The following is a 25,233-nucleotide window of genomic DNA, read 5'->3' as shown; positions in this document are numbered from 1 at the left end:
CCCACCCCACCCAAACCAAATTCTGCATTCCAGTTCAAATAGCACTCCTCCCTTTTTCATCATCCAAAAAAGATTGACATTCACAAATTTACACCTAGGACAGGTCCACTATATATATACTAAAACAAGTACTTACTATTTTGGTACTCAGATTCTTTTCTAAATGCATTTCAACTTTTTTTGTCTTTCCCAGTGACTCAGATGCTCTACAATTTCAATTCTTTTTAAAATGCCTTGCCCAGTGACTCAAATGCTCTACAGTTTCGATTATTTTTAAAATGCCTTGTCCAGTGAAATACCCCCAAATCATTTGGGATCAAGGAGTAGTAGATACACTTATAATGAAGAAGAAACCCAAGAAGCAAGAATTTAATAGATGCATATCCAATGAACAAGCAATAACTACAAACAGAGACATATCAGATCATCCAAAATTTTTGCCTACAATGATTTGAAATGAGGTGATCGGTGATCGGAAAGTAGCATATATGATGTTAAAGAAGAAGGAGAAAGGTGACATATACCAGTCCAGTCCAGTGTGGTGTCTGAGAAGAATCGAGAGATCAATGGCGGTTAAGAAATTAAAAGACTGATGAAGATGAAGAGAAGATTTGTCTATTTATCGAAAAAGAAGGGAGTGGTCGGAGAAATGTTCAGAGGAATGGGAAGGTACAGACGTAGACGAAGAAGAAGAAGAAAAAGAGTGCGTATAACAAGGAGAACAAAATACGTGGAAATAAAGGAGAAAATAGAATGTCTTTTTTTTTCTTTTTCAATTTTGATCTTTATATTTTTATTTATGTGCAACTTGATTTTTAATATTTTACATTTGTTTTTTTATAAATAATAATAATAATAATAATAATAAGGGTTTGATAAACCAATATGAGTATTTGAGGTTTCATTTTGTTTACCGGAAAATTGTAATTTGGTTAATAAAAAAAAGCTCAGGTTGATCAAATTCATTTTTTAGGCTTAAATGTTAAGGTCATGATTAATACAATTTTCTTAGAAGGAAAAAAGAATATAAGCGAAGGGGAGAGTTCAACATTTTTTTCAAAGGAATTTTAAGGAAAGAAGAACAATAGACAAATATGATATTGCTTGGAATTTTCATTGATGTCCTTACCTCCTTTTATAGGTTATGAAAGCCAATTGTCACGTCAATGAGAAACAATAACGTGTTTGGTGCTAAAAAATTACTTCATAGCGCGTTCATATATTTTAACGTTTCGTCTGAAGCTAATTGAAGTAAACTGAGTATATCGTAGTTGACCGTATCATGGGCTAGTTCATAATGCACGAGTGGACTACAACTTAGTCATGTCAAAAGACCAACTTAAGAGTGAGGCGAGCTAGAAGGGGTTGCTACTTAGGATTCAAAGATCAATTACAAATTACCATACGTATGACAGATTAAATGAGTGGTTTGAGCTTAATTTTGAAATTATAGGGTTTATTATGAATAGAACTATCAATAAGGGCTAGCCCACCCCATCGAGCTAATCCGTGCAGGCTTTGACATTTTACGGGTCAGATCGGGCTAGCCCATTTTTTTTGTGTAAACCAGGAAATGGTCGGCCCAATCCACAAATACGTGTACTACAGGCTTGCCGGGCCAGCCTACTTTTTTAAAGGAAAAATTACATGAATTAGTACATTTTAATAAATAATTAATGATTTTAGCGATATTTTTTATTTATTATCATTTATAGCAATATTATGTTAAATCTGCAATATTTATTAAAATTGAATTATGTATGCTATATATATATGAATTATAATTATTTTTTGTAATATATTATGTTTGTTTGATAAAAATTTAATACATTGTATTATAAGTGTATTAAAATGTGTGATAAATGTATTATTTATCATTGAAACTTGTATTTTATGTGAATAATAAATTCTTCTTTGCAAATATGTATTAAAATTGTATTATAAATGAATTAAAAGTGATCAAGTGAAAAAAAGAATGTTATTGCTATAAATGGTAAATATTTTTTTATTATAGTATATTTATTTAAGTTTCCCTTTTCTAAAAATATTTTTTTATAATTATTAAATTAAATTATAAATTATAATTTTGAAATATTATCATAAATATCGACAAAACAATATTATATGATGTTAATGTTACTACTTATTAATCAAATTCATAAATAAAATTATCTTTATAAATATTTATTAAGTTTTTTTTTCAAGTAAAAGTATAAATATCTAAATAGAAATATAACCTAATTGTTTTGAGTTTGGTCTCTTTTTAATTTTAAATTTTAATATTATATTATATTTTTTAAATTAATTTTTATTGGCCCACGAAGCTGACCTACTGATATTTCTCTAGCCCACAAATTAACAAACTTATTCGGGTCAGGCTAAAAAGTCATTTTCTTAAATGGGTACCAAAAATCTTAGTCCAATCCTATTCAATCCCGAGTTAGGCCAGGTCGGTCCGACGGCCTAACCCATATTGACGGCTCTAATTATGAATGGTTCTAGTTGTGAGGTGATCTCCTAGGGTGAAGTCTCTTCGAGATGCCCGATCGTGTGACAGTTTAACGTAGACAATTATCAAGAGTCGTGTCTTTCATTCTTTTCAAAATTTAAAAAATCTTCCTTCGTACTTTATTTTATCATATATCATGGTTCAATTTATTTTTTTTACTAAATTTGAATTTTTTCCTTACAAACTTAAGCTAATTTTGTCTTAAAAAAACTAAAATAATTGTGTTACTCTAATTGTTTTATAAGCAAACATTTTTATTTGTCAAAGTAATATGTATAACTCAATTTTTCTTTTGTAAATAATGGTCACTTTTGGATATATGCTCCCACAAAGTGTTCTCACGACATTATAACAAAAAATTCTAACATAAATATCAAACAAGATAAGTTTTTTTTATACATGATAAAGATAAAAAGATCAAATATCATGAGTTTTGATATACATGATAAAAATAGATATAAATTGAACTAAACCCACGTAAGAAATATCAATTTGTCTTATGAATTATTTTTAAGGAAGATATAATTTCACTTTTATTAGAAATATTTAAGTGAAATCAAATATAGTTATAGAGTTGTTGTCTCTAATTGATATTGTCAAAAGAAATATTTGATATGCAAAATGGAGGAAAATTATTTGATCTAATATAAAGTCGTATATATCGTGTTGAAGTTATGTCAAATTATTATACAAGACAATTAAATTGTAAATGAAAATATCCACAATATGATTGTTACTATGAACAAGTTCGACACACAATTTATATGCAATAATAAGGTCATGAATAAAGTGATTTTCTCTTGATCGGTGTTTTGTTCCATTAAATTTTTCTGATAAGATTTTTAATGACGATGCATCAAATAATGCGTATTAAAAGATATGTTGTCTATTTTTTCTTCACTAGAATTTTTCACACAAATTTTTCGTAATAAAATTTTAATAAGACATATTATCTATGAACATCTAAAGAAAAAGTGTTATAAAGAATTAAGTGTGGAGAACCTCCAGTAGATAATCTTTACTTTTATGACCTCACACCTCCTTAACCTCCATTATTTTTTATGATTAAGGTTATGTTTATGACTAATATTTTACATGTCTATATGTAATACTATTAAAAGAGCCATAAGGGTTTATACACTTGATGATACTTATTGGAAGAATAACAAAATTGTCCTCTCTTGTCTCTTATTTCTATTATTGTTATCTTATTGATTTAGTTTTACAACACAAAAATATAGTTTGACATTATACATAAATATAACTCTCAAATTGACGTTAGCTGACAACTACGACCTTTGACTTTGGGTATGCACAAGTAAACACTTAAATTGGTACAAAATTGAACGAATAGACACAGTCATCATACAAGACATCCTACATGACAATTTTATATTCTACGTGTATTATTTAATATAAGATGTGTCTACTTATTTAATTTCATACAAACTTAATATACTCAAAGTTAGAAAACATAATTATTCGCCTGCTTGAGGTCAAGTGTTATATAATTTCTAGCAAAAAAGAAATAGAGAATGGAAAGGCTTTTTAATTAATGAATATAAAAATGTTGGGGCTAATGTGACATAAATATGACGAGTCATATTTATAGAAGGGCTTAAAATGCTTTGTTTTGAATGAATTGAAATGCAAGCTTAAAAACTTGTCGAGCCAAATATACAAAAAAAAAAATACCTCATTGGGCTTCTTTCTTAGTGCGAGCCCAAAACTGTGTATATAAAATGCATCACTCTCCCAAAACCCTAATTCCTCTTTTCACAACCCTACAACGTCGGAGCAGATCCAACACATTGAAGAGGTAAGTGTAACTCGCTGACCTCTCTTCCATTTTCCGTTGCGTTGAGCTTCCATACATATTCTGCTCTTTTTTGTTTTGAAGTTACGTAAATCATCGGTTATTTTATGCTTATACAAACCAGTAAAGGAGAAAAGTTTGCAATTTCCATTTCTCAGATGTTTTTTATCATGAAAATTTGAATTTCAATTGTATTTTTTTCTGAGTTGTAGAAAATTGTGATTACTTTCATTGTCCTACTGTGGCAATGCAAATTTGTGACTTGTGGTTGTATGTTGAATGTGATTTAAATAGGTGATGGCTCCAAAGCAGCCGAATACAGGGATATCTGTTGGTCCAAACAAAGGCCATGTTGTGACCAAGAAGGAATTAGCTCCACGCCCTTCTGACAGAAAAGGGGTGAGTGATGTTCTTTATTTTGCCCGTCTTTGTTTGTTTATTGCTAGTGATATCTGTTTGATAACTTGAGCTTGTATTGTTTGGATTTGAATCTATGTGCACATTTTTCATGGAGGACAATTTCAGGGAATTGGGTTTTCTGAAATAGTCACCCAAATGTCTTTATAGGTGTCTGTATCCCCGTTTCTTTTGGTATCACATTGAACACAACTCTTTGCTTTATAGCATAGGGTTCTCTATTACCTCCTGTTTATTTTTGTGATGTTGGAAAAGTCAGATGCACATGGTTTTTGTTGTATTAGAAGTGAACACCACTGGCTATGCTGTTCTTGTAGTTGTTAGAAGAGAGGGATGTAATTTGGGATTTTGGGTACCAATACAATTTATTAGGTTTGGAGTGGAAATTTTGAAGTTTTAGGAAGAGTACACTCCTGACATTATGACAGATGCGTGTACTTCTTGTCCTAGAATGGGTTGATTGAGTGTCAAGACAAAGATTTATCCCTGAGTAAAGAGAGGTGAATAGCCTCATATATTCCATAGATTGTAGGCTGTTGTTTTTGGGATGCCCTTCATGTACCGTCTCTTACAAAGATATGTTTTTGAGCATGGTGCTTGCAATCTTACGAAGTATGTTTTATCACAGTGCTATTATCGTGGGAAGGAGGGTTTAATATATTTAGCTGGTTTCCTGCATGCAGTTTCCTAATTCTGATTTGGATCTGTGTACCCTGCTTTTGCTTGCCAATTGGACATGTTTTACTTGCATCTTCGTAACACATCATAATCTGTTCTTTCCATTTTCTTTGTTTTTAGAAAACAAGCAAAAGAATCCACTTTGTGAGGAGTCTTATCAGAGAAGTTGCTGGATTTGCTCCATATGAGAAGAGGATCACTGAGCTTCTCAAAGTTGGAAAGGACAAGCGTGCCTTGAAGGTAGCCAAGAGGAAGTTGGGTACTCACAAGAGGGCGAAGAGGAAGAGAGAAGAGATGTCTAGTGTTCTCCGCAAGATGAGGTAATGACTTCATTATTGCTTTCAATGATTAAGTATATCGAGGAAGATGGTCATTACTATTATTTTCTTGCCGAAAAATGTTACAAGTCATTGCCACTTATTGCATGTTTCATTCTTTTTATCTTTTGGATTTTGTACAGGGCTACTGGAGGTGGTGAAAAGAAGAAGTGAGGCCTGTATCCATCACTACTGATGTTTGAAGGACCCAGTTGGTTAATTCACCAGCTTTTACGTTTGCAATGTATTTTTGTTTTCAAGAAAGAGGACTTGTGATGAAAAGTTCCCTGTTTATGTTCGATGAATATTTTGGAATTAGGGTGATTTTAAACATTTTTGCAAATTGCGTGCTTTTCTGGTAGTATTGTGTTTACTATCTGCTTGATCTTTGAAATGACTTGGGCCAAGAAATTTGCCCATGTTGACAGGGAAAAGGAAACAAACTTTTGACAGTTAACATGCTGTTGAAATATATGTGCTTAACATGTGTACATCTTTGGGGTAGGACAATCAATTTGGTATTTATAAAAAGTCAATTGGACATCTTTGCGTTTGTTTGGATAAATGTTTTCCACCAATATCAACTGCTCTATGTTGCATCGCTTGTTGACGGAGCCACCCATATGGGACGTTATCCTTTAGCTCTGCCATTTGTGTGTCTGCTTTTCTGTGCCCATTCCTTGAGCACAGATATCAGAGGGAGTATCTTTTCCATTATTGATGAATTGACTTTTTTGATTTCGCTCTTACAGTATCGGCCATTTCCTTTTGAGCTTGTCCATCAAACTTTCAGTTCTATTAACGCTCTCTTCAACTGACTGATTTCCAGCACTGAGCCATGTAACATCAACATTCAAATCTTCTTACATTGTCAACTACCACTTTGTTGATGCCTTGCCCTGCCAACGGTGTCTAGCCGCCTCCAGTGTTTTCGGTCGCTCTCTAGCTCTTTTAGCCTCACCTTCAGCCCAAGCTCTGGGTGCAAGATTAAAACATGATGAGCTAAAGGTGAAATGCAACTGAATATATTTTTAGCATTAGTATGAAATTGTTGAACCAAATAAAAGATAAATGAAATGTTTCAACATGAAACATGCAAGTGCAGAATATCAGCGGCTTAAATTATAGCCAGGGCCACTTTGGCCATTGTCAGCTATCTTTAACAAATGTGACCAGCTTATACATTTGACAAAACAAAATTCAAGTTATAAATGAAGAAACTTTTGGTACTTTTCTCATCTTTACTTCACCAGAAAGTGTATTCAAGCAGAACCGACTCTCACGTTGTTGCAACTTCCCAGAAATCTAAATGTCACTAGGGGTGTGTTTGGTATGGAAACATTTTCCTATTTTCTTTTGTTTGGTTGCAACAAAATATTGGGAAAACATTTTCCCAAACGACTTGTTTTCCTAAAATCAGCGGAAAACGACTTCCGTAACAAATCTGCGGAAGTCATTTTCCAGAAAAGAAGCCGACGCGAATTTCACCCCTCGGCATATCCCCACTCTCAAACGTAGTGAAGGAGGCTGTTTCTCTATTATTTCTCCAGCTTGTTCCTCTCCAAATTTAGGGTTCCCATTGTTGTTCTTCTCATTCATATTTCTGTAAGAAATTCGAAGGTATGCTTTCAATAATTATAGTTGTGCCATTTTTGATTGCGAAGTTCTTCAAAATATTCATCTTTCACTTGCTTCTTTACTGAAATACTTGCTCATGAGTTTGAATTTGACTTTATTTGGTGAATTTATGCATTTGATTCAATATTTGTTGATAAATCTATGAATTGTGGCCTATTACTTTCGATTATTTTATATTTTTCTGGGATTTGACCCAAGTATGTTTGGTTGTGTGTGTAATGTTATCTGTTCACAGATATGTAGATTTGAAATAGGATTTTAGATTTTGATTTGTGGTTAAGAAATGGAAGATATGGAGGAGTAATGTTAAGGGTTTGAAACAGAGAAATGGGGTTGGTTCAGAAGGGTCTGATTGTTCATCAATGAACAATGATACTTATACAGCTGTTGTTGCTGCTGTAGTTAGAGCTCCTCCTAGTGATTTTAAGGCTGTTAGGGAAGAATGGGCTGCAATTAGGATTCAAACTACCTTTCGTGGATTCTTTGTATTCCCTTTAGATTTCTTGTTTTTTCCTTTTTATTGGGTAATTTGGAGGAAAGGCATTTCAATTCTCTGCTGGTTTTGATATTGATTTCATCAAAATTGATCAGACGTTGCTATAAGCCTTGGCAGATTTTCTTATTATGTTCTTTTCTTTGTTATATCATAAACGCAATTACGTTATATTGGTCGTTGGAACAGATGGATATGACAAACAAAGATGAAGATGATGCAATAGTTGGAGCTGTAGCTACATCTGTTTTAGCTTTCGGAGTTGCGATTAATGTAGCCTATAAAAATCAAAGTAGCATTTCTAGAGAACCTTATAGGAATAAAGATCAAGAAAGGGAATTTTACATGAATAGTATTTTGAATGGAAGTGATGTTCATTGTATAGGACAAATAAGGATGAGCAAGCATGTGTTTTATGAACTATGCAATGCTCTTAGAAGAAACAATTTGTTGAGTTCAAGCAAAAACATGTCTATTCAAGAACAAGTATTAATATTTTTAGAGATCGTTGGTTTTAATGAACGATTTCGCAAGATTGGATCACACTTCTATAGGTCAATCGAATCTATTCATCGATGCTTTCACACGGTACTTCAAGCAGTTTTGAAGCTCTACCCTATCCTTATAAAACCACCAGATGGTAGTATTCAACCGGAGATAAGGAACAACTATCGATATTATCCATGATTTGCTGTAAGTGACATACTAAAATTTCAATCATTTTATGAAAAATAGTACATATTATTAACTTAGTTGTATATAGAATTGTGTAGGAGCAATAGATGGCACACATGTGCTTGCATCCGTTCCTATTGAACAACAAAGTAGATTTCGTGGTCGAAAAGGCACAACACCACAAAATGTATTGGCTGCCATCAACTTTAATTTGAAGTTCACGTATGTACTAGCTGGTTGGGAAGGATCTGCTCATGACTCTCGCATATTAAATGATGCATTAGAGAGACCACATGGGTTTCAAATCCCCCAAGGTATCTTATTCAATCTAAAGTAGTTTTATCGAAAAAATTAGGTGGACAACGTATATTAATTAACTATATCATGGCTTTGTAGATAAATTCTATCTTGGAGATGCGGGATATGGACTTCGTAAGGGATTCATTCCTCCTTATCATGGAGTACGCTATCACTTACAAGAGTATAGTGATCGTCCACCCCAAAATGAAAAGGAATTATTCAATCTTCGGCATGCATCATTGAGATCCACAGTTGAACGTGCCTTTGCTATTCTCAAGCGACGATTTCGTGTAATTGATAATGAACCCTTTTGGGACTTTAAAACTCAAGTGGATGTGGTATTAGCTTCATGCATTTTACATAATCACATAATTAATTTGGAGCCTAACGACATGATAATTCAAGAAGTAGATGTGGAACCACTAGTTCAACCTCAAAATGTTCAAATTACTCAAAGCTCTCAAGGGAGTCAAAGCTATCAAACCCAAAGAGAGAGGCGTGAAGAAGCTAGAGAATGGTCGTCGAAAAGAGATGCCATTGCTCATGCCATGTTTACCGATTATGATAGGAGGAGGAATTAGATGTTCTTAAAGAGTAGGTATAACTATCAAGTCAAAGTTCCTGATTTAATTATTAGATGGCCTGATTTTGTGAACTGTATCTTGCTGTTTTTTCTAACACTGTTGCTGTTTACTTTACCATTGGCTATAGTAGCAGACATAGATTTATTTGCATTATTGTTTGCTTCTGTTGTTGTCAAAGAGTCATTTGTTTTAGCAGTTATGGGATTAGATTGGGAGTAATATGTTTTTGTAGTGTCTACTTCAAAGTTTTGACTTCCCCTGTTGAATGTTTATTCTTTTCTTATCGCTTTGCTGAAATTGATTTCAAAAATCATCCGAATATTGTGTTCATTGCTCTAAATATTGGTTGTGATCATTTCCTTGTATGGATGTTAATCACCCTGCTCCCTACTTGTTCATTATGTTGGAAGTACGAAAGTAAACTTTCTTATGAATGTTATATGAGTGACTGCCTATATTGTGATATTACTTTTCTCACATGAAAAAAGTTAATTTCTAGTTTAAAAGTGGCTGTTGAATCAGATTTTTAAACAAAAGCCTCAACTTGGAGAGTGGGGGAGTCTTTCTTATATTTGAATGTTTTCTGTAACAGCAAATAATGGGCAAAAAAGGAGAGAAGCAGTTTAGGTGGTCAAAGCCAATGGAATATTTGATGTTGGAGATCTTAGCGGATGAAGTGAAGCAGGGAAATAAATCAACCAATCAGTTTAAGGTTATCTCATTCAATCGTGTTTCGAATGCTATTAATGAACAATAAGGAATGGACTGTTCTCCAAAGCATGTGGAGAATCATCTCAAAACGCTAAGAAGCACATGGAATATAGTGCAAACTCTACTAAACAAAAGTGGTCTTGGATGGGATGACAACTTGAAGATGATTACTGCCAGTCCCAGAGTGTATGCAATGCATATTCAGGTAAGGTTGTTGTATCAGTATTGACGTCGTTTATGCAACTCTATGAATATTCAAGATATTCATGAAATATCTTAGATATTAATTTTTGACTTGAACGCTGTTTTTTTGTTTATGAGAAATTAAAGAGTTGAGGCTTTAGTTTTATAGGAAAAGAAAAAAAAGAGAGAGGGGTGGTTTTAGTTCTATATTTCGCCATTTCATGAAGTTTATGTTACAATTGTGTTATATGTTGATGTCTCTTGTTTAATACCATATTTTTGTCAATTATATTGTAGGCGCATCCTAGTCATGATAAGTTCATCAACAAGAAGATTGATATGTTTGAAGAAATGTCTCTTGTTTGTGGGAATGATCGGGCTAGGGGTGATTGTGCTAAGTCATTTGAAGATATAGGCTTGGATTGTAGTTCAGAGAAAGGTAATGAAGATGAGATTGAAGGACCGTCTAAGGAGAATGGAGTGCAAGATGTGAGTGAAACTTCTCAAGTCAAGTCAAGTCGTAAAAGAAATCGTCCTTCAGATGTGCAAGATGTGGTCGGTGATATTTCAACAAAACCTGGAGAAGTGGCAGCGGCAATAAGTAAGATAGCTGATAGCCGATTAGATGTGACAAGGTTGTATGAAGAAGTTATGGCAATTGAAGGTTATGGGGAAGAGTTCTTAGGGGATGCTTTTGACTATTTGGTACAAAGTGATACTTTAGCTAAGGGATTCATGGCTAAAAATCAAAATCTTCGTAAGGTTTGGTTGGAAAGGTTCAAGCGACTACATAAATAGAATATATAAGTGAATAGGAAGAACATAACTCTATATAGTACTACTATTATTAGAGGACTTGATATCTTTTTGCTTGAATTTGATTTGTGTGCTTGAGACAAAGTTGTTTTACATGTTTACAAATTGTTAGTTTGTTGATTTAATGGTGTTATTGAACTAAGTATTCACAATTATATTATTACTAGATTTAGGAACGTGCGTTGCACGTTTATCCCAAGATACTTCATATAAATTTTGTATCGTAAAATTTATCATTGTTTCGGTAGAAACTACATATATCTTCCTAGTAAAAATATTTTATCTTTAATTATAAAATTGACTAAAAGTGCATAAAGTAAAAATAACTATCAACAAATTCAATATTCCAATGAAGATATTAAAATACAACATGATAGGTTAATATATACAAAGCAACAGGCCATGGTAAATTATCAATAATAATAACACAACAATAGAAAGTACGTTGTACAATAATAACAAGCAAGAAACATAAATGTTAAACTAAATAAATAAAAAGAGACGAGAAAAGAGAGCATAGAGATTTTCTCATTTTTTTTCAATTGGTTTAAGTTTATATATTATTGTGTGAAATGTCACTATTTATTATTGGATAACATTGAGAAATACAAAGAGTTGTCATAAATAAATATTAATCCATTTGAGATTATCGATGAGAAATGAGAGTAATGAACATAATGAATATAATTAGTGAGAGTCACATTATTTACAAGTTGATGGTAAGTTATGTATACTAATATGATGATTTACTATTTAATATTAATATTTAATTTATTAAACAATTTATAAAATTTAAATTTACTGTGTAAACAAAACTGTAATCTAAGAATAAAATATATAAAAGAATTCAAATATACTAAATCTGTAATGGAAAATCATTATGACTAAATATTAAAAAATTTATACGAAAATACACCATTCAATCAAATACATTCTTAAAATAAAATTACAAATACAAAAAAAAAATATCAAATATGGGAGCAAGTTTAGCATAAGGCTACCAACAAAAATGCAAATTGATAATGTAAATTGAAGACATTCCTTTCCCTATTTTGTAAGACATTCCTTTCCCTGTTTTTTATTGATAATGCAAATTGAAAAAAAGCTATAGTAATAAACATTCAACCTTTGACCATAAAAAAAAAGTTAAAAGTTTTGGAAGAGAAGTTAACGAAAGCGACATTCAACTACATAAATGGAGGGGTCTTATCACAGTTCTAATCTCGGCAAATTACAAAAACAAATACATCAAACTCCGATATTCTAGTAATTGAAGTGTTATTCATCTCTATAATCACATTCGCCTTGTAATATTGACAGAAATCCTCTTTGCCTTGAAATTTTCTTCACTTGAATAAAGCTTCTCTAGTCTTCCACACACAAAAGTTGTATCACGTATAAATGTTTCTATGAAAATACTATTAGAAAATTTTCATAGAAAGATTTGTATTTATAGGGAAAAAATATAGNTTATCTTTAATTATAAAATTGACTAAAAGTGCATAAAGTAAAAATAACTATCAACAAATTCAATATTCCAATGAAGATATTAAAATACAACATGATAGGTTAATATATACAAAGCAACAGGCCATGGTAAATTATCAATAATAATAACACAACAATAGAAAGTACGTTGTACAATAATAACAAGCAAGAAACATAAATGTTAAACTAAATAAATAAAAAGAGACGAGAAAAGAGAGCATAGAGATTTTCTNAAATTTAGCATAAGGGTAAAGTTGTAATTCAACTTTTCTACTTTAGAGCTTCACACTTATAATAATACATGATGATATGTTTGTACAACTTACTGTTTGATATGTGTGTGGTGTACAGAGATGAGCAATTGTGCANCTAGTCTTCAGAACGTGCGTTGCACGTTTATTTTAAACAATTTAATATAAATTTTGTACTACAATCAATATTATTGTAAATGGTACATATATAGTATTGTACATGTTCTACACCAATAATTTTATAATGTCCAAATAAGTAACATCTATTTAATTATTTAAACATAAACTTCTTTATATAAATAGAGAACATATTTAACTTAAAATGAATAAGAAGAGAAACATTATAAAAGAACATTTAAAACAATTATGAAAATAACTTTCAAAAACTGACATATTAACATACTTTAGTAAGAAGATCAGATGANATCTAGTGGGAGGGAGTTGGGGGTGAAAGAGCATAGAAAATTATTTTCCTAAAAAAATCCTCACTCACCAACCAAACACTAGAAATTATTTTCCGAAAAATGTTTTCCACTCACTAACCAAACATAAGAAAACAAGTTAGAAATCAACTTGTTTTCCTAGAAAACATTTTCTAGGAAAACATTTTCCATTGAAAACATTTTCCTTTATACCAAACACACCCTAGATCACATAAGGGATTTACAGCTAGTAAATGGTAGATAACCAACTGGAACATACAGTGTGATTGATTAGTTAGCCAGGTAATATACTCACCTTACTAGAGCCATGAGCCGTCCAGGTATTAGAGAAGAGAACTCAAGCCATGAAAGTTAACAATATGTTTCTTACCTAGCCATGGATATTGCTTTCCTTTCAACCTCAAGCTCATATTGTAACCGTGCAATCTCTTGGTTTTCAATTTCTGCATCTCTATAATACTTGCCAAGCCTTTCCTTTTCATACGAGATATCTATTTTGTCACTCTTAAAGCTCTGCAGTTGTTCCTCTACCTCATGTCTGAACCTGGAAAGAACTTCCAGTTCTGAATCAACAGCAGCTCGTTCCTTCATAATTACAAGATGCTCTGCTTTGCGCTCAGCTCTCAAGCTTTCCAACTCTTGCCTTGCTTCCTCAGCCAACTTCTTCATAATATCAACCCTTTTCTTTTCCGATATGATTTCCTTCTCAAAACTTGCATTCACATCTCTCTCAACTTGAGCTGCCAGAGAATTATATGATGCAACAGCTTTTTCAGCAATTGACTCGGCCTCAATGCGCGAAAGTTCCTCAACAATGGTATCAGAAGCTTCACCAGTTGCTAGGGCAATAGCGGCTTGACCTTTTGTCACGGTTTTATATGGCTGGAAGAGTCTAGGACATCCTGTATTGATAGGTCGGCAAATAATAATACTTTTCATTTCTCATGAATAAGATGATTCATGTCAGAAATGATTGCAGTAAACAGAAGTTACCAAATGCAAGGGCTAGTATTCCCCATTCACCTGATGACAAGTCAGCTACCAGTGCTGGCCATGCATCTTGTCAGTATCTATCCATCCAGAGACCTTCTGCAGGGACTGCCCATAAATAAGAGGAATTGTTGCACCTACTGGTTAGTCACTGTTATGTGTCATAAACAATGTAAAACCAACATTTCTTATCGATTTGTATGCAACCTTCTGGTCAACTACTGGAAGCTGTCTTTTCTCTAGGGCCATCTTCCAACTGACAAGATGCTGACGTGATAAAGGACAGCAATAAAAAAACTTTAATCTTATAAAGAAACCTGATTTTGGGAACACTATTTGGCCTCAAAACTATATTAGCACTGACATGAAGTTAGCCAGTAAGAATACCAGGGTCAATTTTTATCAGCAAATAAAATGATATAGAGGTCTAAGAATAATAAAAGTAGCAATACTCATATGACATCAAATGTAAGGCGCTATTGATGAAGAGAGGGTAGAACAAAGAGAATTTATTTTGAGCAGTATTAAACCTTTCGGGAGTGAAGAAGAAGGGACTTTGGTCAGGATATGAAGATGACTTCTTGTCATGTCTTGAGAGCTTGCTAGAAATTAGGCCTGCTTCAGCCAAGCTTGGAAATAATTGGCAGTCACAGACAGCAACTTCAAAGTATTTAACAGAAGTAAAAGCAGATCTCGGAGAAGAAAATGGATGATTCTGAAGCTCTACCTTGTATGGAAGGGAAGTCTGGATCGATCAAGCGTAATATCATCAAAGGCAAGTTCAGTAACATTCTCAATGTACATTGCAGAGTAAACCTTTGAGGCATTGGTTCTGCAAAAAAAATTCAAAAGCCCCCGCTATTCCTCATAGGTAATTACTTTATTTTCAAGTGGTAAAAAGGATGACAAGATCAACCATGTAGAAGTTTATAAAGGTTAGACAGGTATACCTTGATAAAATGGTACTAGCACTCACTAACCAACGAGCATATTCACGTCGAGTACAAAGGTCTCCAGGTTGAACATCAGCCTCAATAACCTAGAATTTAAAGATTCAAAACCAGTGGCAGAACTCTTTGTTGTTCATATTGTATTCCAAACATACTTAGAACAAAACTTTGAACATCTTTGTAAGAAAACAAAGTTTAAGAACATTTTCACAACTAGAAAATTAAAACTAATAGCGAAACTAGAATCAGAAACAGATTTTTTAAAAAAATATACGAAATATTTTTCTTAAAGAAGAATTGTTGTTAATATGTGTCTAAAGAATCTTACTGATTCCAACAAACTTTGCAGAAACACGAAGTTACCAAGTTTAATGAACCAGTGAAGAACAAAAGAATAGAAGAACTGAAATTAATTCACAAATCTAAAGTTTGTAGAACACATACCATAATCTGGAAAATTTTTAATAGGAAAAAGATCAAGTCCACTGAATTCACAGTGTCCCCTTAAGGAAATTATTCCCCTATTGTATCCGAGGTTTGGTTTGGAATATGACCTCCCAGGGTAAAATGATCTCACTCACCAGAGTATAGATACCAAAAACTCCGGTGTCAGCGAACCACGTAACGGCAGTAAAGTACACTTAGAATACTAGATTTAGTAGTTGAAGAAGAAGTCCATAAATTCTATTTAAAATGAGAGGAAATCCCTCAATTTATAGAAAAAAAGGATAGTGCGAAAAAGTTCTTATTGTGCCTTACCGGAAAGGTCACAAACCTTTGAAAAAGTCACAATCTTTCAGAAAGGTCGTCACCTTTCATAAAAGTCACAACTTTCCATAAAAGTCACCACTTTTCATAAAATTCGCAACATTTCATAAAAGTTACAACTCTTCATAAAAGTCGCAACTCTTCATTTTCCATTCACACCTTTTTTTAAAATCCAACACTCTATGTGCACAACTGCAAAAACAATATGGGATTAAAGAGTTTTTACCATTAATGTTATGTAACATATTTAAGTCTCTCAAGAATGAAACATAAATTGAATACGATCACATGAACACACGTTTAAATTTTCATCCTAAAGACATGGTGAGGCTATTCATGAGAGTGTAGGGTTAATTGTATTGGGTGGTAGGAGGTGGTAGAGGGACAGAAGTAGAACTCAGAAAAGTCTGCCTTCAGTTTTCTTTTCATTCTGTGGCATATTATGGAAATCTTGTTCTAGACATGCTCCTTGTCCAACAAAGTGCAAAGCACTAAGGAGCCGTTTGGTAGGAGGTATTAACTGAAATTGTTAGGTTATTAGCATTTTAATATTAATATTTAACATATTAAATTGCTTTTTTTTGGAGTTATAAGAATGACCGTTGTTAGGCATTTGTGTCTTGAACTATCAATTTAATCATGCTATTCATCTTTGACTTGGTAGCCATGTAATGCCATTACTTTTGGCTTTATTGACTGAATTCATTGTGAGATAAAAACATTCCAATAAACATTGGAATGGATAACTTCTACATCATCCATTAGCATTGGTTATCCATCACTTTATTTCATTCTTAATTCCTCTATTACTCTTTCTAACCTATGTAACTCCTATTGTAACCTATGTAACCTATGAAACTCCTAAGACCATTATCTTCAGTATTTACTACCTCCATTATCTTCCTATTCATTGCTAGGAAGACTTTTTGTAGTATAAATAGTGGTGGTCTTCATTTGGTTTGGTACACACAACACACAAGAGAAAAATATAGAGTGAAAGAGTTGGTCAAAAAAGAGAGTTCTTATTAGTTGAAGGGAGGTGTTCTTTTTGTGGAGCTTTAGACTCAACTCTTGTTGAGTTATCTTTTGTGTAAAGGCTGTTGTATCCTGGAGGGAACAAGTAAAAGAGAACTACTGCTGGACCGGTGAAAAACATTTACTGCAGTGGGCTTGAATCTCCTTAAAGAGAGCGAGATATCCGCGCCTCAGCCTTGAAGAAATTTATTTTCTTCACTTTATTTTCAATTGTAATCTTGTATTTTTTTGTTATCTAGTAAGTTCTTCACTAACAGAAATAATCCTTGGATTAAAATTTAGTCCACTCAATACAATGTTTGGTTCAATAATTCAACTCAAGCACACCTAATACATGGATAACTTAATGCATCATATGTGGTCTTATCTAATACCAAGGATATCAAGGGATTACTAATTCAAGGTTTACTAATACTTGGATTAGGAATCAAATGACTGAATTGCCCCTCAATTTTTTTATGCATCCTTTAGAATTGACAAAGATATTCAAGCTATTCTACTTTTTGGAATCGCTTGTCCTGTTTTCATCAAGTGATACGATTTAGTTCGTATTCAAATTTTAACTGAAAAGGAATTTTCTCTCCAAAACTTTTTCTACCGTTTTATAGCAGTAGTTGGAGCTGGAGTTCTTGGTCTTCCTTACAACTTCAAGAAAACAAGATGCGTAATGAATTTTCATGCTTTTATCAATAGTGACTTCCTAACTATTATATGGTGTTTCTGATCTATTCTAGGTATAAGCTTGAATCCCCTTACAAAGTTGTCAAGATTTCATCTTTATGGTCCATAGGTAGATCTCGTTGGCTACTTTTTTTTCTTGTTTTGTTAAGAGAGGAGGAGGTAAGACTTGGTCATGGATACTTAAAATAATTTCATCCCGTCTATGACGTGAGACTTTCTCAAGTGAATTAAATTTGATAAACACTTCGCATATCAAGTTTTAAATCATAATGAATATGGTAATTACATGAAATGTATAATATAATAATTCAAGGGTAAAATTATGAAAAAGTTTATTTTAGAGTTCTAAACCAAAAACATCATTATGTTAGAAAAAATGAACCAAACACTTGATAAAAAATGATCCCCGCATTGCTAATCCCTGCATTGATATCCCTGCATTCCTAATCCCTGCATTACTAATTTTTATACCAAACGACCCCTAAGAGCCTGTTTGGATGGGCTTAAAAGCTGGTCAAACTGACTTAAAAGTTAATTTTTGACTTATTAGAGTGTTTGACAACTATCAAAGTGACTTATTTTATGCCAAAAGCTAAAAGCTAGGTGAGGTGTTTTTTTTCCAACTTAAAAGTCATTTTATGTTGACCAAGTATATTACCTTTTTGCCCTTAATTCTTTATTATTATTATTTTTATTATCATTATTGTTATTATTATTTTTATAATAATAATAATAATAATTATTATTATTAATATTATACCTATTATTTTTATTATTATTATTATTATTATTTTTATTATTATTATTATTATTATTATTATCATTATTATTGTCATTATTATTTTTATTATTATTATTATTATTATTATAATTATAAAAAATGTGTGATGATAAAGAAATATGTGAATGATAGGAAATATTATTGCTTGTGGATGTAAAATATAAATTAGTTTTATTTTAATTTTTTTAAGTATAAAAACCTTAAATTATCAACTTTTTATGATGTTAACAATTTTAAGGATATTTCAGACATTTTCATAAAAAAAGTGTTTACCAACACTTATTTGCCAAACACATCAATAACTTTTTTTTCAACTGAAGCACTTTTATCCAAACACATAACTACTTATTTTAAAAATAAGTTTCAACACTTTCAAAAGTATTTTGTAAAAGTTGCTTTTTGTAAGCCCATCCAAACGAGCTCTAAGACTTTCCATCTTCCCGGTGACTCAACGTAGGCAGCATGAGGAGTGGTTCTAAACAATTATAGTGATGAAGTAATCCAACTGGACAACAGGTTTACTTACAGTAGCAAAGAGAAATCTATCCTTCATATCTAAAGATATATGTCAAACATATTGATCCTATTACGGTTTGACCCTTAATATCTCAGTACAAGATGGTTGCACTTGCACCAAGTGACCTTGTTCTACTTGCATAGACACTCTGTTATCTAATCCCTAAAAGAACACAAGTATAAGATTCTGCTATCTTATTTACCAGAAAAATATGAAAAAATTTCATGGCCAAATGCAAGAGTTTCAGGCAGTAAAATTTTAAAGCATGTTCCTTTATTTACTTCAGCCAAAATAGACAAACTCTACTAGCATCTTCGACTTAACAATAAAATAAGGGCCGTTAGTATAGACTTCTATTGGTTGTAAGCATGGTAAACAAAAGTCATCAAAATCCACCATTTTTCGTAGGCAAGAGAGATTATGGAAGATACACATTTTCCATGGGGAAATTTTCAGAAGGATATTGCCCATCATTATCTACCCATATCTTTCTTGCCAACTAAAACAGGGCAATGCTTCTATATTATTTTCAGAGAGGAACACTTCGCATATGGAAAGGTAAGATCTTACTCTAGAAGATCTCACTCCATACTAACGAAATTTTGTTGATCCAAACTTGCAGTTACATGGTACATCGAAGTAAAATCATGATATTGGTATTAAGAGTCATCAAGAGAGTAAAGTGGAAAAGGACATTGTTTGGCTCCAGTTAGGGGTTTTGAGGAATTCTTCCAATGAAGGAAAAGTAATCTTCATGTACCTTTAAAACTTGTAATGCTGCTAGTACCTGACTTTGGACTTGATCAGTAGTGGCAGGTACCAGATTCTTCCCAGGAAGTGCCTGCAGAGGTAGTAGATGGAGCAGCTATACCAACAAAGTTAAAGACATCACCAGAATCTATTGAGTTAACAGAAGATCCTCTTCCATTGATTCCTTAAAATTTTTTTTCGAGTTGGTCACAAGTTATTGGTGAAGTTGACATTGTTCTACACCATTTGTCTCCTTTTAATAATTATGCACTTGTAAAGATGACTTCTCTCCTTTGGTTTTGAGACCTCTGATATATCGTCGAGGTTGACATTCTTGATTGAAATTGAGCTTGTAATCTCTAAATACTCTTGATGCATAATCTTGGGTTCTAAAAGTGTTTCTGACTGTGGGTTTAATGAGATATTGACGATCAAAGGCTCAATAGGAGGTTTGTCCAATGAAGTTTTGGAATCTCCTGGTCCTTATAAACTAGATACTTTCTCTTGGTTATCAATTTGATCTGTTCCATTAGGATTTATGACTGATGCTACATCTAATTTGGCATCACTGAACTCCTTCTCCCCTGATTCATTTGTTGATTCTATTTTTCCAGCAACAAGACTATATTCCTTGTTTTCAAAGGTTGAGGCAGCAAGCAACTTGCCACAAACCCTCACTTCAGGTAATTTAGATGTGGCTTCACTAGTAGCTAATACATCACCAATAGCTGTTTCATTGTTCAACTCTTTTTGAATATGGGTCTCATCAGTGACATAACCATCAGAAGATGTGTGTCCTATATCGTATCTTCACTAATTCTACTTTATCAATAGTTCCATCATTTTCTGCATATAAAGAAAGATCATTATTTACACCTTTTTCTATTCGACTGTTCTCTAAAAATTTCCCATCTTCAACTGTAGCGCTATTAAAGGTTCCCTCTCCTGTTTCACTCCTGTGTATATGCACTTGAAAGTCATGAATCAAACTAGCTAGCAACTTTCAAGAAAAAGTACTAAGGACGTGCATTGTTATTATCATCTGTTCAAACTAACAAAAAAAGGTGGCATAGTTAAACAACCTAACTGCTATAACAAGGAAACAAAGATATCTGAACTGAAGTTTCTCAACTGCAATGGTTAGTAGCCCTTTTATGACTACTTAAACTCTCCTCATATGTGATGATTAATGCAAAATAGAACTTCCCAAATCTTAAAGCATATGTTGACTCAGTTTTATCTCTAATGGATCCAACTATTAGGAAAACCTGTTAAGACACGTCTTACAAAGGCTCTTTCAAAGATCATTTGTTTGATATGAAAGGAGTAATTCTTAACCACATACTAATGGAATGTGTTTGCTAGATTCTTTATCTCATCATTGTTCCAATATATGTGCTGCCCTTGAAATGAGTGGTTTTCAGTTCCCAGAGAAGGTGACAAATAAACTCACTTGTTGAGTTCAGCTTGCCAATAAACAAGGTAGCAAAAGTAAGTGAGGCCACAAGGATAACATCAGCTGCTCCTGCTACCACAATACCTAGAAATAAGATGTCCTCGTTATTTGTCCATAAGAGAACAGAGAAAAATCTATCACTCCAAGGATTTTTTTATTTTTTATTTAATCACTCCAAATATTAATATGCATTATGCATGTAAACCGGTCGTCTATGTGAGCTTCATAAAGCATAAATAGAAGAAGAGATTGTGGTAGGTTGATGGCTATAAAGTAGTTTTAACCATAATAAATAATCCTCTAAAGGATACATGATTGATATAACTGACTCCAACTAATTAGATATTGAAAATAGTCAATTGATTGATGGATGCAGTCTGCAATTTCCTGCACTTGGATTTATGTTACTCTTTGTTGTTTCTTATACTTTGATTATCATATTGATTTGTATCATTACTCTCCAGAATGCTCCTTCACTGTCATTAATTCTTTTTCCGACCTCCCCAGACCCCCCTTCGTGGAATTATAGTGCATTCTACAGTTGAACACAAAATGCATAAGAGGGCAATATAATTCTCAGAGTCAAAGTAAAGTACTTCACCACAAGCTCAATCAAGACATTCATTGAATCAAAAATCCCCAAACCAGATTTCTGCAATAGGTCAATTCCATTTCATTCAGCATAAAGCACTCACTCACTCACCTGCAAATGATTGCTTCTTCCCCTTGGAATCAACGGTTTTTTCAGCAACATCATCAGTTTCATACCATCCACCCAAACATTCAACTGAGGACGTAGAATTCTTATTCACCCACGTATTTCTCCTTCCAACACAATTAGTATCATTTATCCTGTCATTCCCAGCAAACAGAAAGAAATGAATCCGAGGACACCCCAACTTTCTAACACGCATACAAGAGAAGAAGACAGGTAGAGATTTTCTGCAGCTGAATGCTAATCGAAGCTGAAAAGAATTGGGGCAGCATGCCATTATCAGAGAAGTCATTTTGGAGTCTTATTAACGTACGAGAACTATTAATTTAGGGTTTGAATTTATCGTCAATTGAAGAAGTAGCTGAGATACTTGAAGATAATACGCATGCAAGTATTTTTCTATCTTCACTTCTTTTTCATTCTAACTATGCAGTGACCCTGTTATGTAATCTTGTTCACACTAACACCTGTTACTGGATACACAATTCCGTTAGAATTATTTAGAGAAAAAGGTCAAATGCCCCTCAAGGTTTGACCATATTTTCAAACTACACATTTTTAACCTTTGGGGGGGTATTACTCCATAAACTTTTTTTTTATATTAGTTCATCCTCAGACACTGATGTGTCCACATACATAAACTCACCTCCGTGAAGCGCGTAAGAACATAATAAAATATCCATATGGAGTCCAAATAATCCTTTCAACGGTAATTTTACTCTTTATTTAACTATACATGTATTTTTTATTCTTTTCCCAATTCATTTATCTCCATCTCTTTTGTTCTTGAACAAAAGCTCTATTCTTTGTTCTTCATCCACCATTTTTTCTTATCAACAAAAGTTGTCATATCTTCTTCAACTAATATTGAATTTAGGGTTTGTAACTTTCTCGAATTTCATCTTGATTTTTTCCCCAAAATTGACATTTTTTTTTCGTTTTGTGTTAATTAGGGTTAGTAATGCCAAATGTAAAATTGAATAAGCTATGCATAGAAATATCAGACCCTATGCTCAAAACCATATATAGTACGATGCAAACATGGAAGTTTGTTGCATATGCAGACTTCTTGGTCCAAGTCGAATCCCGGAAGACGATTTTGGTCTTGCCCCTACTAAGGTGTATGTGACTTTTCTTCATTTTTTTATTTTGTTGGGTTTAATTGATCTGAATGTTAATAACATTAATATATAGTTTCTATTTTTTCAATCGAACAATTTTTAATTTTTTTCGATAGAGAGATTTAGAAGAAATCGATCCAAGATTCCAATTTATCCTCCCAAAAATGGTGAACAAAATCAAAGAATTGGAAGATGAAGTTTGGAAGAGAAGGATTCAAATCAATGAGCAACAAGTTTTGGTTGATAATTTGGCAGTAGAGAAGAGGTTCAAATGAAGAAATTTGAAATGGTGTATGTTTGATTGGAAGGTCATCTTATGTATTTTGATTTGTGCTGTTGCCTTATTCATCAACAACCTATTTCAAAGTAGGGTTCATTCAAGTATGGAACTAATTGAATTGTCATGATGTATGTGAGTAGTGAGTAGTGAAAGGAGTTGAAACTCTCTTTTGATTGTCATATGTAATATGAGAAATTTTGTATATCAATATCATGGATCTTTTCGATTGTAAAACAGACCTTTAATTGGCATAACACCATTTGTAAGAATGTCTATATTAGTATCTATACTACAACAAATAAGGATAAACATAACAGAATTTGTAAGAGAAAAGACCTTTAATAGATATAATCGATTGTAAAACAGGCCTCATATAAGGTCAAATTACAATCAAAAACCAAAAACCAAAACAAAAACAGAATTTGATGTTCAATACTTATACATCATCATTCAAAATAGGCAATGTTTTCATGCCTACTTAAAACAAGTATTGCAATATCATTACTTCCTAGATTGTATTGCTTGAACTATTTCCTCTTGATTTTCTTCGATCTTCTCATTTCTTGAAGTTTTCTTGTTGAGATTGCTGTTTTTCCATTCCTTTTCAACTTGGGTGCAGTACTTGATTTGTAATCAATATTACCAGTAACATCAGCAGATTTTATCACCTTTGTTGTACCAGTAGAGAAGATCTTACAATTTGACATCCCAGGCTGTATTCAAAGTATGAAATAACTACCGAGTGATTTTGTAGTTAAATATTAAAAATAGTGTAATTGAATCAATAGGAAACACTTACATTAAAAGCTTTGAATCCATTTTTAGCTTGAAACACACTCATTCCAATGACTGTTTGCCTTTTGTATGAGGTTGTGTTTCTCCTACCTCTTCCTCTTCCTTTGTACTATTATCAAGTGATGGATATGTAGGAGGTGCACTAGGTGTTGCAGATGGTCTTCCTCTTGCACTCTTTGCAGTTGATGCAGATGCATTGGGTGCACTAAGTTTGGCAGGTGGTCTTCCTCTTGCACCTTGTGTAGGTGATGCAGATGCACTAGGTTCTACAAATGCACTAGGTGCAGGTGGCCTTCCTCTACCTCTTTGCAGGTCCTGGAGATGCACTAGGTGCTGTAGGTGATCCTCCTCTTGACCTTTTTGTAGAATGCTCACCTTTTGTTTGTGCTTTCTATAATATATTCAAAATTAATTTAATTATTACATATAAGATTCATATCACATACCAAAATAAAGTTAAAGATGTTACATTTTTTCTGCCTAAACTTGAAGTTTTGCCCTTTCCATTGTCTGTATTTGATGATTCTTCCATTGCTGATGACTCAACCCTTTGTGGACATCCTCTCTTCTTGTGGCCTATAACATTACAGTTACTACATGTCATGGCAAGTCCATTTTTAGGTAGCTTTTAAGATTTTTTACTTTCACCAGCTTCCTTTTTTCTAAGTTTACCTGGCCTGCCAGGTATGCTTTTTATTTTGTGGTGGTGCAACTATGGGGTTAGTAGATTCAGGCCAAATCTCCATATTTGTGACAGGTTGAAGGAAATTGACATAAGTCCTCAAATAAGTTGCCTTACTATAGTAGCTGCCAATATAGTCCTTTCTGAAAGTAAATGGTAGCCACAACATGTGCACATGGTATGCCTTTTAACTCTCATATCCTACAACTACAAATCCACTTATCAAGATTCACATTGTGTTGAAATGGTCCTTCTCACTTCAAACCCATCAACTCCATTAAATTCAATATTACAATTCATTAACCTATCAATATTCTCCTGTAGTACCTTCAAACACATTGGAGAAAAATCACACATCCAAGTATTTGTGAACTCTCTTAACTTGGCTATTCT

At 32.9% G+C, this 25,233-nt stretch overlaps 1 protein-coding gene, 1 long non-coding RNA gene and 4 pseudogenes across 2 annotated transcripts in view; 3 read left to right on the top strand and 3 right to left on the bottom strand.

Annotated features, from left to right (window-relative positions):
• Window positions 1–434, top strand: part of LOC107023883 — a 10,585-nt gene extending 10,151 nt beyond the window's left edge. Inside the window, exon 2 of the long non-coding RNA XR_001457275.2 lies at window positions 194–434. This is a non-coding gene — a long non-coding RNA (uncharacterized LOC107023883). The remainder of the gene's footprint in view (window positions 1–193) is intronic.
• LOC107023882 overlaps window positions 1–802 on the bottom strand; it is a 13,309-nt pseudogene extending 12,507 nt beyond the window's left edge.
• A 3,377-nt stretch (window positions 803–4,179) lies between these two features.
• On the top strand, window positions 4,180–6,098 carry LOC107023801 (60S ribosomal protein L36-2-like). The gene is made up of 4 exons (XM_015224609.2): window positions 4,180–4,328; window positions 4,620–4,724; window positions 5,541–5,740; window positions 5,881–6,098. The coding sequence occupies exons 2-4, from the start codon at window positions 4,623–4,625 to the stop codon at window positions 5,909–5,911; spliced, it is 333 nt and encodes a 110-aa protein (XP_015080095.1). The 5' UTR covers window positions 4,180–4,328; window positions 4,620–4,622; the 3' UTR covers window positions 5,912–6,098.
• A 155-nt stretch (window positions 6,099–6,253) lies between these two features.
• Window positions 6,254–22,239, bottom strand: LOC107022249 (annotated as a pseudogene).
• LOC107023800 lies at window positions 7,547–11,275 on the top strand (annotated as a pseudogene).
• A 1,961-nt stretch (window positions 22,240–24,200) lies between the features above and the next one.
• LOC114077621 lies at window positions 24,201–24,904 on the bottom strand (annotated as a pseudogene).
• Between the last annotated feature and the right edge of the window lie 329 nt (window positions 24,905–25,233).

This window comes from Solanum pennellii, chromosome 6 (assembly GCF_001406875.1).
Source record: "Solanum pennellii chromosome 6, SPENNV200".
NCBI lineage: Eukaryota > Viridiplantae > Streptophyta > Magnoliopsida > Solanales > Solanaceae > Solanum > Solanum pennellii.
The sequence above is the reverse complement of the archived record's forward strand: the minus strand, read 5'-3'. Positions and strand labels throughout refer to the sequence as shown.

Coding starts and splice junctions, on each gene's coding strand:
- LOC107023801 (XM_015224609.2), top strand. CDS start 4,623: ATGGCTCCAAAGCAGCCGAATACAGGGATATCTGTTGGTCCAAACAAA. Junction 4,725..5,540: donor GCCCTTCTGACAGAAAAGGG/GTGAGTGATGTT, acceptor CTTTGTTTTTAG/AAAACAAGCAAAAGAATCCA. Junction 5,741..5,880: donor AGTGTTCTCCGCAAGATGAG/GTAATGACTTCA, acceptor GATTTTGTACAG/GGCTACTGGAGGTGGTGAAA.